The 20,726-nt window shown below is 39.6% G+C and overlaps 1 protein-coding gene across 1 annotated transcript in view; it reads right to left on the bottom strand.

Moving 5' to 3' along the window:
- Positions 1–2,438: 2,438 nt before the first annotated feature.
- The window catches only part of GARS1 (glycyl-tRNA synthetase 1), a 43,985-nt gene continuing 25,697 nt past the window's right edge, over positions 2,439–20,726 (bottom strand). The window contains exons 9-17 of the mRNA XM_008686554.2: positions 20,430–20,592; positions 19,164–19,328; positions 15,035–15,142; positions 14,069–14,214; positions 9,458–9,543; positions 7,754–7,863; positions 4,987–5,080; positions 4,113–4,303; positions 2,439–2,727 (exon numbers count right to left, since the gene is read on the bottom strand). Coding sequence (XP_008684776.2) covers positions 2,602–2,727; positions 4,113–4,303; positions 4,987–5,080; positions 7,754–7,863; positions 9,458–9,543; positions 14,069–14,214; positions 15,035–15,142; positions 19,164–19,328; positions 20,430–20,592 — 1,189 coding nt within the window. The 3' untranslated portion in view covers positions 2,439–2,601. The remainder of the gene's footprint in view (positions 2,728–4,112; positions 4,304–4,986; positions 5,081–7,753; positions 7,864–9,457; positions 9,544–14,068; positions 14,215–15,034; positions 15,143–19,163; positions 19,329–20,429; positions 20,593–20,726) is intronic.

Genomic DNA, 20,726 nt, shown 5'->3' on the forward strand with positions numbered 1-20,726 from the left:
TTTTTCTTGTGATAGAAGGTTAAGTGGAACGATATCGAGATAATTTGGATTATTTCCAGGGCACCCAGTTCTCTCATGAATAGATTCCATTGGCTAAAACAGTCGCTACCATTACCCTAAGTTTATACTGGTTTAGGGAAAAGTAACTAGAGGTCTAAAAGGAATCTATTTCAAGTGATTTATTGAACAAAATAATTTTGCAAGTTGTTGTCGCAGAGATCATTTGACATCTGACATCTCTAGCACTACCTCAGGCAATTAGTAAGATCATGTCTATATTTTTATGACTTGGCAATGAATTCCTTTTCTGGAACATCCACCTATATTCAGTATTGTACTACTATGAGCTGTTAAGCACTATTAAGGTTCTGGATTCCTGCACAAGTCAGGCACAGATCACTTCTCTAGACATACCTCCTCATTGTATTTGAATGCCCTGAATTCCAACCTAGGTTTTAAAGGAACTACTGTGTTCTTACACATATTCCATGGAAACCAGTTTGAATCTGACCCTTCCCCATCACGATTTCTGGAGAGAATGATGAGCAGGAGTAACTTCTCTGAGAGACAGTGATGTTTATCCAGCTCTCGTTGAACTAGCCCACAGTCTGATACACACAAATACACAAATAATTAAGAAAAAGGCCTCACAGAGCATCAAGCCAGAAAGACTCTGGCTTTAAGTACATACCGAGCTTGAACATTAGAGGGGTATGTATGTGTGTGTGTGCGCGCGCACACGCAAGAGCCTCTTCATTCAGAAGACAGTCCTTCACCGGCTTGTGCTCAGAATTGAGCACATACAGCACAAACAAAACTAGTGAGCTCTGCTACCGGCCCACGTTCCCCACTCAGGTAATCAGTCACTTGAGAGACAGCGGGTGCTCACTCAGGAGAAATCACGCACTGACCCTGGGGGAGAACAGAGAAGGGAAAGGGAGGGCTCCCAGAATTACTATCCAGGACTGAACTCATGACAGATGTATTTGCCAGTGGAAAGTGAAGACAGCTTTAGTTCTAATCCCTTTATGATCCAAAGTAGGCAGATCCCACTAGGTATTAAATATGTATCTTTACTATTAATGAGCTCATAACAAGGTCTGAGGTGGTAGTGACTGATTGACTATGGAGGTCCTCGCTGTAAAAGGAAGGAAATGAAAATAAGCAAAGACGACCCCCAGCCCCAATGTAAGAATGCTAGAATATATGCCAAGTCAAGAGCTATAAGAAATTTGAGGTGAAAGGAATCCCTACAAAATGAACACTCAGTTTATTCAAAATCTAGGTCCTTCTAAGTTAATAATGAATGCTTTAAAAAGCACCAGGCAGAAGAGAAATAAGCTTCAGTAAAAGGCTTTCTTCCCCAAGAAGTTAATTCAAAAATTCAAGACTCATCCAAAGTCTATTTGTTGAATACCTACTACGTGCAGTACTGTGGCTGGCATCATTGGAGAGGAGATAAAAATGAAGGGAACCCCTGGGGGATCCACTACTTCAACTATTCTTCATACCCGAGACAAAGGATACATTCTGGAGACCACCTGGCCCTACTCTATACTGTCTGAGAGGAGGTTGAGACACTAGACAAGGTCCTAACTCTGGAGAGAGAGTTGTTTAAATTTGCACATCCTTGAATATTTTCCTAACAAATAAATATATGCCTTCTGAGTGTTCTCTACAAAAACATAATAGAAGTCAAGTCCCTCAAAAGCTGAGCCCAAAACTGCTAGGCTAGAATCACGGCACCATGATGGTTGAGAATTGCTAAGTGAAACGAGTCAGGTGGGGTTCCTCCAGCATCGGGAGCTCAATGATCGCCAGGGCTACTTGCGAAGCCACGTACAAGAATGCCTTAAAATAGCAGCTTCTGCCAATGCACCCCCTCCTGGAGACTCAGAAGAGCAAAGTCTTTATGACCTGAGAAGTTGTCGCTGCTGGCAGCCCTAAGCCAACACAGCAGCATGCGTCTTCCTCCCCTGCTGCTCCTGCTGCCCACCCCCCCCTCAGCTTTCCCTAGAAGTGGTTCTAGCTGCTGAGGAAACGCTGTCTCTTTAACACAATGCACCACTTCCTCAGAAAAAGACAAAGAATAGAAGAAGCAAATCTAGACAGACAGAAGGTAGGTAAGTGGCTGCTTGGGGCTGGGGTTGGAATAGACAGTGATGCTAAATGCACATGTAATTCTTTCTGAGTGATGGAAATGTTCTAGAACTGGATTGCAGTGATCGCTGCACAGTTCTGGAAATACACTAAACATCACTGAATTGGACACTTAAAACTAGTGAGTTTTATGGAATGCGATTTTTACCCCAATACAGCTGTTAATTGAAAAAAAATGTATTAACTGTGTTTAACGTTAAGTCACGAGCAGGTCTACCCAAAGGTGGGAAAAAACAGCTCTGCTGAAAATGCAGAAACATGAGCAAATGGATTACAAGTTTGTTCACAATTTCTTCAACTTTAATTGTGGGGGTCAGATCAGGCAGCCACTGAGGATAAAATGCAGTCCCCAGGAGTAATCGCAATGCTGTTTGTAAAGTGGACATGATAAGAGCTATTTTTTTAATTAGGGCAAGTGGTCGAAAGTCGCCAAAATTGTCGTCATTCCTCGATTGTCTCTTTTTTACCAGTCTCTTGCCCTTCAAAGACAGGATACCTGGCCTCCACATCGGCCCACGTGATGCTGCCATTGGCCAGATCGCAGACCACACTGGGCAGTTCAGAGACCTGGGTAAAGGAAAGAGAATTCCAAGAATCAACAAACTTGATTAGACTGTTGAAAAGAAGATTCACCCTGAACTCAGGAGACCTTATAGAGAGCCAAATCAGTGTCTAAATAATGACAAGATCCCTCTGCAAACTGGTCCCCACGGAATGGTTCCCGTCACTCCTGCAGAAGCCTCCTTACTTACTTATACTCACCTCTCACCCAGGCCTGGGTTCATGCTTTTCTTCCAGCCCAGAACGTCTACCAGCTCCCCTGGATCACTCAATTCTCCCACAAAGCCTTTCCTAATTATTTTAAATCGCTGTCACTGGAAGCTACGTCGTGAGCGTTAACTTTAACTCTAAGAAGAGGAGCTAGTCAAGTAACATGAGTGAGGGGAGACTGGTAAACCAGAGAGCCCCAACCAAGGGGCCCGCTGTTCCTCAGCCATTACCAAACACTGGCTACCACCCAGCAGTGGTTCTTAAACTCGAGCATGCATCCGATTCATCCAGGGGTCGCGTCACGCCCACTCTCTATCCGTCTCCAATCTCCCACCCCACACCTGTTCCTGATTCAGTAGGTCTGGGGTGAAGAGCTTGCTTATTTAACAAAATCCCAGGTGATGTGAATGCTGCTGGTCCAGGGACCACACTCTGAGAACCACTATCAGATGACACTGTAGGTCCAGAGGAGCCAGAGCTGGCTTTGTAAAAAGACAAACCAGAAATTCTTGACTTCCAAATTAGACCATAAACTCCTCTGGAAAAAAAGCAGTCTTTTACTTCTGTTTTCCTATTATTAACTCTCTGTAGCAAGCTGAGCACATAACAGGCATGCTAAATAAAACCTCTGCTCAAAATCAATTAGTCAGGCAGCTGTCAATTAAAGTGGGTGTTCTTTCCTTCCCCTTCCGTACTTCTCCCATCTCCATTATCCCTTCCCATTAAGTAAAATTACTGAAACATTACTGGCTATGTTGAATGGATTAACAGGAAAAGTTTATACATACATATGTATCCCTACATATGCACACAATTGTATAGAAATATAAAGATAAAAATGTCCAAGTCCCCCCCCAAAGCCTGCCAATAAAACTATGGCAGCAACCACTCGGGATCATACTTCTCTTGCCCAAATAAACAAACAACTACATAAAAGAAAACTGCTGGAGAATGAGCCCAGAGTGAGCCAAATGGTTATAAAACATTAGATAACTGTTAACAGGTATTTTCATAATTAAACCAAGGGGATTTGGGAATCTGTGCTCTGTCTGATATAAGCCTATGATTAAAATTCAAAGAAAAAAAAGGGGGGGAGCATAAACATAACAACATCCAGGTCCAATCAGAAAGAACCAGTATACATTTCTAAGACTAAAAATGCCAAAGAGAGGGCCAGCCACCTCTGCTCTGATCTGCCGCATGGAGTCTCGGTCCCGCAGAGTTGCCGTGTGAGGGGTCTTGTTCACTGTATCGAAGTCAATGGTGATGCCGAAAGCCACACCAATCTCATCAGTCCTGGCGTAGCGCCTTCCAATAGACCCAGAGGAGTCGTCTACTTTGTGAGAGACGCCGTTCCTGGTCAGGGCCTCCGCTATCCAACATAAATTAAGTAAATTAAAAACAAAAAATGGACAAAGTCCCAATGTCATCTACATATTGTCATACAAGCTCAGGAAACTTACAAAAGGGACTGAGACGAGAGAGCAATAAGTAACAGTTGCAAAAGAAGGAAAAAACCCCCAAAGTTTACTAAGTGCCTCACTGTAGCTCCTACGTACATCTCACACGGCTGCAGGGGAACGAGTATCACACTAAGAGCCAAGGCCAGGAGGCCTCATCCAGACTCCCCCACCTCCACCTGCACGACCCCAAGCAACTCAATATGAACTCTTCCCACTTCCAAACTCCGAAATCAGTGGGCCCCACCACATGACCACTAGGAGCCCGTTCAGCGCTATGGGTCCAGTGGATGCAAATCCACTAGGGTTTTAACACTCCACGAAGATTCCCCTGATGAAGGCAGCAGCGCCAAGGTCAAGAGGAGAAGCAAGGATATTTTAAATCTGACCCTTGGGTCCTACCCTGACTAATTCAAATGCTAAGAGAAAACATTCTGAACAAGCACACTCTCTTTTAGAAGTAAGGGCAGAGGCTAAAATCAGTTGGATTTACTCCTTATTCTGTATGTATTTTTATTGAAAAAAAGATACATTTCCTAAAATTCAGTCTACTTGGCAGAGTTCCCTCGGAGATGACCCAACTGGATTTGCTTACATAATTCCTTGACAAACGGCATGAACTCCTGGTTTTGGCTCAGTGGCAGGACCGAACATTTGAATGGAGCTACGACAGCAGGGAAACTGAAGAACTACATGTTTTAAAAAAGAAAGAAATCCAAAGACATTAGTTTATAAATATCTAAACATTAATGTCCAAACTTCATTTTCAAAATACCAGAAAACATGATTTGAAAAGCAGTGTGACAGAAGAGAAGGCAAGATAATCAGACCCGGAAGGATCTGGTTTTCAGCTCTAAATTCGAACCGCCCTAGTGAACTCTGGATCTTAGTCTCTGAATCGAAAAGCGGGCCTCTCCCACATGCTCTGCCTACTTCACACGTCCGTAAGAAGCTGAGTGATGTGAAAGCACTCAGAAAGCTACCATGGAGGATGGTCACTTCTTGGAACCACATAAAAGCCTTACTTCTTTCCGTGGAGACCCCTAAACAACCTCTCTCCAAATCATCCAACAGTAAGTGGCAGTGCCAAAAACCAAAATCCCGTTCTGTCCTTTAAGAAATTCAGCATAGCTGTGAGTCTCAGTGACCAGGTAAAACAGAAAAATTTAATTAGTTTGCAAATGTACATCCAAAAGAAATAGGGAAAAACAAGAAGAGATGCTTTGGATTCCTATACTGAAAATTACAACCCTCCTAAATGGCTCCTAAAGTAGGTTTTAGAGTAACTGAAAAATAAAGGAAGAAAAGATACTCTGGAAGGCGAACTAGTCTACGGGTTTGAGTTGGAAATAAGAGCTGAAGCCAGTTTTTAAATAATACTTGTACAAAAGGTCCACAGGAATGTAAGAATATGGAACTCAGAAGGAATAGGTCCCACAAAAATCACTGACACGGGTTCCAGCTGAGTCCCTCAAAAGCCTCATTAGCCGTAAATGCCAAGCAGTGGTGACTATCCCCGCTGTTAGCCCTACACTCCATGGCTGCCTGAATCATAGAACATTCAGAATTCCACTCCTCTCCTCTACCTGGTGAGAGAGAAGCGAGGACCTGTCTTTATAGAAAAATAATTTTTTAAATCTCACTGGCAATGTTTTTATACCAAATTTATAGGAAAATGGATTAAGGGACTATGTGATAAAAATTTAGCAACATTTCTGGCTTCTCAGAGCCTAATCAAATTTCTCTTCATGAGGGTAATCTCTATGCAATTCATAAAACAGTCACTAATTTGCTCTTGCTTAGCCCTTATAAAATTTTTATTGAAGATCTGTATCAATATTGTTAGAATCAAAGACAGAACTAAAAGATTTTTTAAAAACCTTTATTAGAAAAATAAACAGAAAAGGCTCGAAGCAAACTTGGTATCTAAAAAGAACACTTTCAGTGTGCCACCATTCCTCAAGAATAAGCATGCCCGTATTTACATGTCTGGTGTCTAGACCAGGTTCCTACTATCTGCTGAATGAATGAAAACCTATTCCTTAAATATCAGGAAATGAAGATGCAATCAGGGCAGAGAATAAAACAGTTATGTTAATTAGCTACATTATTACCAAGAGTGTATCAGACTTTTTAAAATACTGGCACCAAGAACTCATCCGTCTCTTCTTCAAGGGTCAATGTCCTAGAAAGCACTACAGAATTGATGTCTCACATTATGTACACTCTGCTGCAGAATGGTCATGCAGATAAGAATGTTTCATTCCCTTAATTTGGCATTTACAACCTCTCCACTCTAGCCAGTCTTCTGATTTTCCCGGAAATCTGTGCCTATAAGTGACAAGAGTGTCATTTCTGTAGGCAGTGGTGAGGTGAGAAAGGTGGGGTAAGGCAGAGTGAAGAGATAAGTGGTAGGCATGGAACAGTGATTCAGAAGCTCCACGGCCAAAAGACAGTGTGTGGGAGTTAACGAACACTTCTTAGAAACATTTCCCTTTAGCAGTGCTTGAATGCTAGGAAAGGCTATATATACCCCAAATACCACTGCCCAATTTACTACCTGTCGATCTCTCACACTGGAATCACTTGGGCTTACAAGAAAATATAAATCCCTGGGCTGTCTGGGTGGCTCGGTCGTTAAGTGTCTGCCTTCGGCTCAGGTCATGATCCCAGGAGGATCGAGCCCCACATCAGGCTCCCTGCTCGGTGGGAAGCCTGCTTCTCCCTCTCCCACTCCCCCTGCTGATGTTCCCTCTCTCGCTGTGTCTCTCTCTGTCCAATAAATAAATAAAATCTAGAAAGAAAGAAAGAAAGAGAGAGAGAGAGAGAGAGAGGGAGGGAGGGAGGGAGGGAGGGAGGAAGAAACATACAGATCCCTCGGTCTGTGAATCAGTATCTCTGGACCAGAACCTTTACCCCAAAAGTCCCCGAATTTTATGCAGTTTAAGGAAGTTCCCTTTAACCCTTCCCCAGTGCATAGATACAGTTATTTGGTTTGTCCAAATTCTCTGAGCCATCTCCTTCTTCCCAATTTTCTGAAAACATGCGTATATCCAGAAAGTGCCAGTATCTTCCATTAGTGCAATACAGATAGTTCCCCCACAGTAATATGTTCTGTCTCAGAATAAAAGCACCAGGCAACTGAAAGGACCCCATCTAGAATAACCTACGTTTCCCAAAGCTCAAGTGAGCTAACATAAGAAAGTGTTTTGCTTTGTGAACACCTATGCAAAGATGAGTGTTAATGCTGCTAGTACATCTGATAACTAACCAACCATTCCAGAGTCTTATTAATAACGTACTTCAGTAAATTTCATTCCCTGACACTACGTGAGAATAGCCTACTATCCAAGACAACTTACCGTTCTCTGCTCATCTCCCTCACGTACATGGAATGTATGTTCAAATACCGTATACATGATCCTGCCCAGGCCAAAGGAGGGTTCAATTACATTCGGAACAACTTCTTCCACTGCAAAAGAGATAGAAATACAATAACATTCTCTCAAACCCTACATAATGCATTGCAGGTCCTCTCTCAACAATTCGTACTAGCACTAAAAAGACCTCTATTCTAGGTGGACTTGATTGATCCTATCATCAGGCCAAGGAAGTCAGAACATCCCTTAAAACTATTTGCTGATAGGAAACACGATGCCTTTAAAGAGAAAGCTGGAGTGAAAAAATTTTTCACCGAATTTTTCTTTGCTTCTATAGCATAAAACTGAAACAAGGTACCAGAGTGTTCCTCCCGTAGTATGCCACAGCTGGGAAGCTATGAGCAACAGCAGCTACTCCATCATTTGTCTTGCCCTACAGAAAGCATTAAAACTCTCGAGCTTTTATAAGACTTTGCTAGAACCAAAAACCTACCACCATAGCTGGCAAAATTAACAAAAACAATTCCTACACACAAGTATCACGTGCTTTGTGTTTTACTTTTTATCTTGCTATCTTGATGAGAACTCTTTAAGAAAGTCAAGTTACTGCCATCGTAAGGTTCTGGGGTCAAGAGGCCCTGAGAGAAGAGTTTGCTTGGGGATCTGCACTCAATCAAAGACACTTACCAGAGGCCTCACATGGGGGAGGCTACACCTGTGATACACACAGGAAATGGATTCATTATTACTTATTATTCGGAAAGGAAGGATTCTAAGCACTGGGTCTAAGGTAACTGACCTTAACCTTCGATAGTTTCAAGGGAAATTAGATGAGTAGAACCAAAAATTCACATATGTGGAGGAAAAGAGAGGCTGTTTCTTTTGTCTGTGATAAAGAGTAACTTTTTAAAAATATGACCAAGGCATCTCCTGCCCATCCTTCTGGGTCACCCAAGCAATGGTGAAGTACAGTTCTGAACCAGCTGCCAGGATGGTGGCTAAAAAGCCCCAGAGCAAGAAGGATCCCCTGCTTACTCTGGTCACTGGTCAGACGGTTTTTACAGCTCACTGAAGCCTGGCTATAGGGCAGGCCAAAAACAAATGGAAAAGTAGGCATACTCTCTCCAATAGCAGTAGCTTCTCAAATACCCACCTACTACTCTGTTTCCAGAAGCTTCCACTCAGCCACAGTTAACCATAAGCATCCTTTGTATATTCTCCAAAACACTCATATCCCAATTCATATAATTAATTCTACAAAAAATAACCACCTCCTTATCTTTTAAAAAAGCACAAAAGATCACTAATCTAAATGACTTTTTAAAGGGTTAATTTGCCACGAAAGTGAGAAGGGGTGAGTTCTCTCCTTGAAAAAACAAAAGGACATTTCCTTAAAATGGGAGAAAACAAAAAGATGGTTTTAATCAAAGAGGTATTCTTCATACGTACCTCAGGTCATAGGAAATATAAAGGTGGCATTATAAACAATTTTTCAGTATTAATACGATTAAGTTTTTTAAAAAGGCAAAAGATAATGCATTAAGCATATTCATCAAATTTAGGGTTGTGGCATTAAAGATTTATTTTTCTTCTCCAAATTTTCTGTAAAATGGGTATGTCATAAAACCTAAAAAAAACTTTAAGGCGTAATGATTTTTTGTTTCTTAATTATTTTTACAAACTTACCATGTAGTGTTTTCTGGAATCTCTTCACGCTGACCATGTCTTTTGTTAACTGAAATGTTTTCCCCTCAGTTTCAATAGTGAATTCCCTACAAAGAAAACGCATCATGTATTAGTGAAAACATGCACCCTTATGCCTTAATATAAAGGAGTTTTACCAACTGCTAAACTCTTTTCACTTTAAGTGTAATACAGGTTGGGCAACTCTCCAGATAAAATAGCTGAAGTCAAACTTAAATTATTTCATAAGGAACACCAAATTAAGTATTACTTTAACAATGGCACCAAACAGTAGTCTGGGAAGCACCCAAAAACATGACTAGTCTTATAAAACTCCACAAGTGACTCAGTGATTAATTCCTTTGGTTTTGAGATCAAAATAAAGCCAAAACCATTTTTTAAAAAAATTTAGTTTTAGAATAATTACAATAAATTTGTCAGAAACAGGCCTGCTGGCAAAAAGACCACTGTTCTCATTATTGTCCCAACAAATGTAAAAATGACCAGCTTGTCATCTTATAGAAGGTAATTTTAAAACCCCCACACTAATTCTAAAATAAACTTTGACTCTTATATTGAAGATCAGCTTAAAGAAATTTAATGATTCTGTTCGATATGTCAATATAGAACATTATCCCTTAGGGGCGCCTTGGTGGCTCAGTCGTTAAGCGTCTGCCTTCAGCTCAGGTCATGATCACAGGGCCCTGGGATCAAGTCCCGCATTGGGCTCCCTGCTCAGCGGGGAGCCTGCTTGTCCCTCTCGAGCTCCCCCTGCTTGTGTTCCCTCTCTGTCTCTGTCAAATAAAATCTTATAAAAAAAAAATTTCAAATAAATAAATAAACAAACATTACATTATCTCTCTAAAAATCAGTGACTGCCTCATGTTTGTATCCTGAGATATGCCCATTCCACTTCTGGTTATAAGAATTCACCTTTTTCAAGTGCTTCATGTAATAACTATGTTTCAGTTTATGAGGTATTTCCTCACATTATGATTGGTTTGGATTTGTCTTGGCTCACAAGCAGCTCAGGGCCAGGAAAAGAGAGCCCTCATGTGGCTGTCTTTACGCTGTGCAGTTGGCACATCTGCACTGCATTTTGCTAGTTTCTAGCACTAATAATCTCATGCATAAGTGGTTTTCACTAATTTCCTCCATTTTTACTATTCTGTCTGAAGTTTCTAAGTACATTAAAATTCCATTACATAAACATTATATATATTCTGTGAGTACAGTCTAAGTGTAAAAAAAGTTATAAAAAATCTGAAATTAGCAAAGAGCCATTATTTGAGAATAATTAATGACGGAAAATGTCATGTTTATGACAGATAATGATATCTAACCAGTGCTCTAACTCGTCCATTTTAATGGCATTTGATGTTGTTTTAGCATAAATAGATGTTCGTTCTCTAAGACCAGAATGTTTTAAAATCTTCCTACTGAAATGGACGATCATATCTTCAACTTGTTATAAGCATTCATCTTACAAAATTTCTTTTGACAATGTTCTCACGCAGCCCCATCCCCCAAGGCTCCATTTCAATCCCCTTCACTCCCAGTCAATCAGTGATGTGCTTTCTACCACTATAAACTCGATTCATCTTCCCTAGTTTTACATATAATCTTTTGTGTCAGTTTTCTTTCACTTTGCCTATTGTCTAGGGCCAAATATGAACTCTTTCACAGTTTGCAGGCCATATGCAGTCTCTCGTATTCTTTGCTTTATTATTATTTTTTTAAGAGTTTATTTGAGAGCGAGAGGGGAGAGAGAGCACGAGCAGGGGAAGTGGAAGAGGAGACTGAGAACAAGACCCCCTGATGAGCAGGGAGCTTGCCCTGGGGCTCAGATCCAGAACCCTGGGATCATGACCTGAGCCGAAGGCAAACACTTAACTGACTGAGCCACCCAGGGGCCCCTTCTTTGCTTTTTTAAACAACACTCAGAAAAAAAAACCACAAAATTCAGTCGGAGGACTGTACAAAAAAAATAGAAAAGATTTTACAAGTTTACTTAAAAAACTGTACTCCTCGTTATTAGGTATTCAATAAATGGCAATTAAGTTGATTAATAATGTTTGTAACTTCAAACTCCTGTTTCATTTTTGTTTTGTCTGCTTATTCTACCAATTACTGAGAGCAGGGTGTAGAAATCTGACTATAATTGTGGATTTGTCTATTTTCCTTCCAGTTCTGTCACGTTTGCTTTATATATTTTGAGGCTGTTTTTAGTTGTACACAGTTAGAAGTCATATGCCTTCTTGATGCACTGATCCCTTTAACATTATGAAATGTACCTCTGTCCCTGGCAATTTCCCTTGTTTTGAAGTTGACTGATATTAATACAGCCAGTCCTAGCTTAATGATTAATATTTGTATGGGAAATATTTTTTGATTCTTTTATGTTTAAACCTATTGGTGTATTACAATTACAGCAAGTTTCCTATAAATAGCATTTAACTGGGTCTTGATTCTTCTAACTAGTCTGACAATCGATAGCTATTTCATTGCTCTAGAGTTTCCTGTATGTACTTTTTCAAACTTGTAGTCTCCCCTCAGAGAGTATTATGCCACTTCACATATAATGTATGCACCTTAAAACAGTATTTTTCCAATTCTTTGTTCTCATCCTTTGAGCTGCTGGCATTTTACTTCTATGTTATAAATTTCACAATACGTTGTTACTGTTTTTGCTTTATTTTTTTAAGATTTTTTAAAGATTTTATTCACTTGAGAGAAAGAGAGCACAAGTGAGGGTACGGACCAAGAAGAAGGAGAAGCAGGCTCCCCACTGAGCAGGGAGCCTGACCCGGAGCTCAATCCCAGAACCCTGAGATGATGACCTGAGCCAAAGGCAGTTGCTTAATCGACTGAGCCACCCAGGCACCCGTTTTTGCTTTAAACAGTTCATTATCTTTTAAAGAAATTAAGAGATGTCATTTCAAAGAAATTACAGAAAATGTTAATATATTCACCTACATACTTATCATTTCTAGAGCTCTTAATTTCTTTGGGTAGTTAAATTTCCACACTTCTACCTGAAGAACTTATTCTAACATTTCACCTAGTATAGGTCTACTGGCAATGTATTCTCTTAGCTTTTGTTTGTATGAAAGTATTTTGCTAGGCACAGGGCTTCTGGCTGTTAAGCACCTTAAAAGATTTCATTCTATTGTACTGTGGCTTGCACAGCCTTTGACGAGAACTCTAATCATTCTTAACTTTGCTCCCTTTTTTTTCTTAAAGATTTTATTTAACTATTTGAACGAGAGAGTAAGTGTGAGTGAGTGAGAGACAGAGCACAAGTTGGGGGGAGAGGCAGAGGGAGAAGCAGACTCCCCGCTAAGCAGGGAGCCTGTGGGGCTCCATCCCAGGACCCTGGGATCATGACCTGAGCCGGCAGATGCTTAACCGACTGAGCCTCCCAGGCGTCCTTACCTTTGCTCATTTTAATATAATGAGTCTTTGTTCTCCTGGCTACTTTAAAGACTTTCCTCTTCATTGGTTTTCAGCAATTTGATTCTAATGTACCTTCATGTGGTTTTCTTTGTGTTCATTCTGTCCAAGGTTGAACTTCTTGATCTGGGTTTACAGTTTGCATCAAATTTGGAAAATTCTGACCTATCCTATGTATTTCAGATATTTTCCCTGTATACCCTCTCTGTGACTCCCAACTACACATATGTTAGATTGCCTCATATTGATCTAAAGGACATTTTCCCCCAGTCTCCTTTTTCTATGCTTCTCTTTGGATAGTTTCTATTGCTCTCTTTAAATTCAATGATCTTCCTTCTACAATGTTTAATCTACTATTAACCCCAGTTGGTGAATTTTCATTTGCAATACTGCCTCTAGATGTCCGCTGGTTCTCTTTTAAATATATATTTCCATTTCTCACCTTATACGTTCATGTTTTCCTTTACAGCCTTGACCATATGAAGTATGTTTATTACAGTTGAAACATCCTCATGTGTTTACTCCATCATGTTTGTCACTTCTAGGTGTTTCTTTTGACTGACCTCCTCAGTACAGGTCAAGTTTTCATGCTTTTTCGTATGTTTAGAACTTTTTTTTAAGTAGGCTCCACGCCCAGAGTGGAACACAATGTGGGGCTTGAACTCACAACCCTGAGATCATGACCTGAGCTGAGATTAAGAGTCAGACACTTAACTGACTGAGCTACCCAGGCGCCTCTGTTTAGAAATTTTTTGTTTGTCAGATACAGTTAATTTTACATTGTTTAGTACTGGATTTTGTCATATTCCTTTACAGATCTGTCTCTATTGTTTTTATCTTTATGCTTAAAACAATTACAGAGACCAAAGTTCAAAAAAAGAATAACTGAGAGAATGTCATTTCTAATTATTCCTCAGTCACTTCCTTAGACAAACCTCCTCCTCTAAGAAAGTAACTGGGGCGGGGGGGAGAGAGGGAAGATCATTTCAAATCTATTTCCAGGCTATAATGCCAAAATCTCAGCAAACACAGTTCTTTAAATATAGAGATAATACTTACTTGCAAAAAATTTCTAAAGAAACTGATCTTACCCTTTCAGAACCTGCAGAGAGGATATTATCTAAGTGGAGCCCACATAAAAGTACACATCTTACATCTTACCCTTTTTCATTCAGTAGTTTCTCCATTTCTGTAATGTAACACTCATCACAAACAGCCAGGTACTCCAGCACCAGCTTTGCATCCTTCTTATACGCCTTCCCAATTGCTCCTTTATTGGGTTCAAACTGAACAACGTTGACTGTTTTGTATGAAGTAGTCAAGGAACCAAAAAACACAGAGAACTGCCATAGTATTTCGGAAAACGATCTCGAGGACAAAACATCATCAAATTAAAACAACAACTAGTTCTCTACTGGCACCCTAGATCCTGTTTACACCGACTTCAAGTGTAAGATGAAATAACTACCCACAGAATCATTCAGACAAACCTCACTGAAAATAAGTAAACACTGTCAACAGAGACTTCTACAAAGTTACAGCGAGATAAAAGGGATATTATCTATTCAGCAACATAACCTGATACACAGCGTAATTACCTCTGCTTACCATTTACTGATTTCTGAAATGTCCCAAAGACAACAGGATCTACTTTCTGTCACTGGCCTAGCCCTAAGATGAGTTCACAACTTCATAAGGATGGAAATTTCTTTGATTTACAGATCAAATGAGCTAAATTATTATTTTATTTGCCATAAAATGGCACTCATCTTTTAACAGAAGTATTCACCAGGTACCCTTTATTTACAGAGCACATAGGTAGGTGCAGGCGTGGAGAAATGCACAGTGGAAATAGCTGAGAATAACTGGCCAACACTCGGAAAGACATTCAGAGCACTCTTCTGAATGAATATGCTTCTTTTAAAGACCAAACATTGGGTGGGTATGTCAAATTACAAAGAGACTAGGAAAGGAGCAATGAGATGGGTAGAGTAATAGGTTTAAATAAGTGTTACCACAATATCCAAAACATCTCAGTTTATCCATAGAATGTGTAGACTCGGATTTATCCATTTTCAAGATGTTTACACTTTAGACCTGAGTTGCTGCAGTGACCAGAAAGGATATGGGCTCTTTCAGAGGTTTCTCAGCTACAAGTGGGACTTTGGTGGCTCGAGCATGACAAGAAAGGTCATAACAGGAACGATCAGCACATCCGACAATCTCAATCCAGCCCTAAGGAGACATAATAGATAAAAACACTTACTGCACTGGGTTCATTCACAGATGCACGCAGGTTATAAGTAACTTTCACATACCCAAAGATAATTTACTTTAGCATCTCCACTCAACTTTTACAAATGTTTGAAATGGGAATAGTTCTATACATCAGGCAGCTAACAACCCTATAAAATATAATTCACGCATGTACACAAAGTTGTCTTCTTATTTTCTGGGCAGATTTATTTTGCCATATTGTGAATGTGGGGTAAACTAATATATTCTAGGATTTAATAATGGAAATAAAATGTGAACCTAGACAAAACCAGTAGATGTGCTTCAAATTTGAGACCATGATTCAAAATGAATCTGGCAGAAACCACTAGTCTCTCTGGATGAAGTGTCTATTGCTCTCACAACCTGGCATCACACGGCTGTGCTAAACACACAACTCAGCTGGCCATGAACGTGGGCATTTGTGTTCAACTCAGTTTCTTACACAACAAAAGAAATCTCAATAAAGAGCAGGTAACGTTGAAGTCACAGAATTAAACTTAACAGCAACACCACCACATATATGTTAAAGGTTTATTTTAGTAGATATCTAGTTAGTCCACATGAATATTCATATTTTGCCTTTAATCCAAACAGTATGAAAAATTCCAACTGTCACAACTGCTAAGCTTTCCAAGCACGTGTTACCACATGGGGTGCATAGACTATAAAGAGGGCAAATATAAACCTCACAAGCTCAGAAACCCCAACACATAACAACAAAACAGAAATTAAAAGAACGAAACCTAAAATCATGTAACCTGATCATCTGAGATTTACCACAGATGTCAACATATGTATATACTAAAAGGTAAAATTACAAAAACATGTCCGAGAACGGCAAGCAACAACTCTGGGATAGTGGTTACCTTTGAGGAAGAAGAGAAGGGTGCAGCATTAGCTGCCTCAGTAACTTTTTTTTCATTAAAAAAATAAAATATGAAGCACTCAAAAAGGAAGTGTTCAAGTCTTTTCTTGAATGCATGGATTGTCTAATTTCTATTTATCAGACTGCTCTACTGATGGAATGTTTCACATGGGGGAGGGAAACTCTTTACCTGTTTTATTTCCCTGATTAAAGTGAGTGAGAAACAATTCTCCTTTGTTCTCTTGGGCTACAATGGAACAACTTTAATAGGGTTTTGGCATTTCCTTTGCTTTATAAAACATGCTCAGAAAATGGCACCAGTTGTCTACAGTTTGGTAAAATGTTAACAATTATGACATTTTATAAAGCAACTAGTTTAACAAAATCACTACTGTGAGGACTTAAAACAATAAAAAGTCTGGGGCGCCTGGGTGGCTCAGTCACTAAGCGTCTGCCTTCAGCTCAGGGAATGATCCCGGCGTTATGGGATCGAGCCCCACATCAGGCTCCTCCACTGGGAGCCTGCTTCTTCCGCTTCCACTCCCCCTGCCTGTGTTCCCTCTCTTGCTGGCTGTCTCTCTCTCTCTGTCAAATAAATAAATAAAATTTAAAAAATTAAAAATAAAAATAAAACAATAAAAAGGCTTTAAAGGAGTTCTCCCCTCTCCTTGAAAGATCCTGTTACTTTCGAGCTTCTGGTTGTAATTTTCCAATGACCTTACATAAAATGCTGTAGCCTAATCTCAATGCTGGGCCCACACTTTCCTTTTTCCAATTTTCTTCTTTAATTAAAAAAAAAAATGTACATACAACTGACATGAAACATTATGTTAGTTTCAGGTATGCAATATAACGATTCGGTATTTGTAGATAATGCAAAGTGAGCACCATAAATGAGCAGTAAGTCTAGTTAACAGCCGGCACCATCCGTGGTTCCAGAATTTAAAGGACCTACTTTCTTAGCACAACACAGCATTATTAACTACAAGTCACCATGATGGTCATCACACCTCCAGGATTGAAGCCCACATTTTCTGATTCTCAAAACTTGACGATTTAGCCACGGCTCACAGTGACACTCAGAAAAGCATGAGCAGGAATGTCATAGGGTCTATTAAAGCAGTGTAGCACAATGGTTAAGAGCACGGGCCTGGAGCTGGTTCAGACCCCAGCTCTACCACTCACTGTGAGACTCAAGCAAATTGCTTTAACTTCTCAGCACTTCAGTTGTCTCAGAAATAGGACCTGTGATGAGGATTACATAAGATACTACATATGAAGCATTTAGAATGGTAAGCACAGCCCTTCCCAATTATACATGCTGAATGAACAAACAAATGAAGGAAATAAAATGTAATCCAGGCCACATTCAGAATCTCAAGTGAGATAGCAAGAATCTGTGTCTGCTTTAACAAAATTACAGTCAGAGCAAACTAAGAAAGGGAACTGGTATGCAACAAAGAGAAAAGAAATAATCTTTTCTCACACAACACAGAAAATACTTTATTGGTTTGATTTGCAAATACGAGGAAATTCTAGAAAATTTAAAACATGTAAAGAAATTAATATTCATCTATATTCCAAAAATAACTACTACTATCATCTTGGTGTACGTATGTCAAGCAAATCTGTGAGGAAAATAAAGTAACAAGAAAAACTCAACAGATTATAGAAATTCTTTCCTAAATCCACAAAAGAAAAAGAATATATTTAAAACAACATCAATAACAGCCACTACAGATATTTGCATACCATTATGCATGTATACATGCGTGTATGTTTGTAATGCATGTAAAGCCATTTAGAACAGTTCTAAAAAACCCCTAGGGCTAAGAATGGTTTTTACATTTTTAAAGGGAGAAAGAAGAAAGAAAAAAGGAAAGAAAAGAAAAGAGAAAAGAGAAAAGAAAAAAGAAAGAGAAAGAAAAGAAAAGGAAAGAAAAGGAAAGGAAAGAAACAACAACAAAGAAGCAACAAAATTCTGCAAAGCCCAAAGTATTTTTACTACATTTACTATAGAAAACATCTGCAGACCCCTGATGTAGGAGAGACGTGAATCACTTTGGGGAGATGTATACAACTGGAAGTCTCACTTTCTACATAATATTCTTCAGAATTACTTTTGCCTTTTATTTTACAAAAAGGACTCATTACTTAAAATGACTCATTTTTATTTCTAATTCTTAAAAATGATTTAAAAGAAAGTCATTTTGAAAAGTAAAGAGTGAAACCAAGGGCACCTGGGAACGAATGACTGTCAAAAGTCACTGAGGAGCCTCTCTAGCTCCAAAGGGAAATGCCAGGAGGCTCTCAGGCCCCTTGTTCTGGATGCCACCTTGTTCCCACCGCCACCAGGGCAGAAAGCATCTTCTACATACAAATGTCTTTTTTTCTTTTTAACTTTTTTTTAAATGTTTGTTTATATATTTTTAGTAATCTCTACACCCACTATGGAGCTCAAACTCACAACCCTGAGATCTAGAGTCACATACCCTATATCCAAATATCTGTCAATCCTAAGCTCCAGTAGGAACGTTCATGTTTGGGAGGTGGGGGTGGTAAGGTACAGTGAAGCGGTAGCCTGGAGGTCTTCTCTGAATTATTATTAAACACATGAGAATTTGAGAAAAGGTAGTTCCTAAACAAGAGATCATAACCACTAGTCTATCACCAAAACCTAACAAATAGCTCTCTAAACAAAGAGCACTATGTCTTTCTTTACTCAGCCTACCACCATTTTCAACGTTTGCTAGGGTCCTTGTCAAGAAGGAGGCCACCCCACCTTAGCTGTATCCAGGGATATTACCCAAAACACCCCCCACCCCAGGAATGTACACACCAGCACTGCCCCATCACTGACCTTCCCTTTCTGTCTCTCTTACTCTCTGTCTCTGTAAAAGCCATCTAAGTCTACAAAGGGCTCTTGGGACACAAGAGTAACCCCTTTCTTATAAGAGGGCAGGAGGCAACTGCTTTTTCCATTTTGCTTTGGAAAAGCCCTCTTTTCTCTTTGTTCCACTCTGACATAAAGCACACAAAGAGCAATTTTGATATCTATGCTCCTAAGTTATAAGTGTGAAGATCACACGCTAACGACCCTTCCATTCTCCTTACATAGGATGTTTTAGATTCGGCATCCCAACAGTCGCAGGCATAGTGGGCCATCTCGTTCTCCATGTGCTGGCGGAAGCGGAGTTTATCTGGAGACACTCCAACCTTCGTGAGGTAGAGGTAGATGCGGCCAATGAAGTAGCCTAATACCGAGTTGTTAATCACACCCTAAAAATCAATGAATAAATAAGTAAATAAATAAGAAAGCAAACATGCAAACAAGCAGAGAGGAAGGTAAAAACACACATTCTTTCAAAGACCAATCTACCATTCTCGATTTATTCACATTCTACTGGAAAATATTTGAAACACAAGGTAAACTAATTTATCCAGCTTTCAGAACAATCTCAAATACCCAGATGTGATTATGGCTATTTTTAAAGGGGTTAATGTGAAGTTAACAAGCTGATAATAACAGAGTTAGTTATTCAAAATCTTTCTGTCATACTCACTGGGTCAGCAAAATTTCAACCCAATACCTCATACCTTCTAAGTCTACAGTACTCAAAATGCCATTCATAATAATGACCCTACAGAGGGGCAGATATATTTCTTCTGAATTAACAAAAGTAATAAGACATGTTGAAGGGATTTTAATATACCCTTATCCATTGAAGTCTGTGCACCCCTTATTGTATATATCATCTGATGATTCCAGTACCAGAAGGATCTTAGAAATCATCTAGCCCCATCTCCTACCCACTGTAGGGCTCTTCTCTGCAAAATGGCTGGCAAGTTATCACCCAACTCCACTGGAATATTTTCAGGGGCAGGAAATTCATTGTTCCCTGGGGCGATTCATTCCACTATCAGGCAGCAGCCACTATGAGAAAGTTTTCACTCGCTCACTTCTCTAGACAATGATTAGAGAAATTCTAGTCTATGCAAGACTTTATCCAAACTGCTACGGGTAACACAGAAAAGATTAAAATCCAGAGGACTTGCTCTCGTGAGTCAAAATGTCTCCCCGAAAGTAGTACATATTGATAAAAGTTGGATTGATAGGCCACAGCTCAGACCAAGATCTTTTTTCCAAGTGCTCTGCTCAATATTTGTTTCATGTTAGCCCCTGGCTACAAATTGGCATGTTCAGATAATTTCCTCCCACTATAATAACAGTGTAGGATAAATACTTTATAAAAACAAATACTATATAAAAACTAAAATGACTACTAAAATAAGTATTTTGTCATCCAGTACACAGAATTTGCTAAGTGCTGCAGACCCTAAATCAGAACAACCTAAATGAAGTTACCTACAGAATTTTACCTGCTCAACAGCATCTCCTAGGCGCATTTTTCGAGCAGACTGTCCGCTGACCTGGGCTTTTGCTGAATATAAATAAAGGTAGAGGTCTGCCACATTCTGAAACTTGGGGTGGTCCTTCTCACTGGGATCTACAAAGTGCTCAATTTCTGCCATTGTGAATTCTCTGGAAGCAAAAATATAAGGGATAAAAGCTGCATGCTCAAGTATAAAAAATAAACTAGACCCCCATTTTCAACTTTACAATGGTATATAGACCCTCATACTACAGGAATCTCTTACCACTAAACCAGAAAATTG

This window comes from Ursus maritimus, unplaced genomic scaffold (assembly GCF_017311325.1).
Source record: "Ursus maritimus isolate PB19 unplaced genomic scaffold, ASM1731132v1 scaffold_3, whole genome shotgun sequence".
Taxonomy (NCBI): Eukaryota; Metazoa; Chordata; class Mammalia; order Carnivora; family Ursidae; genus Ursus; species Ursus maritimus.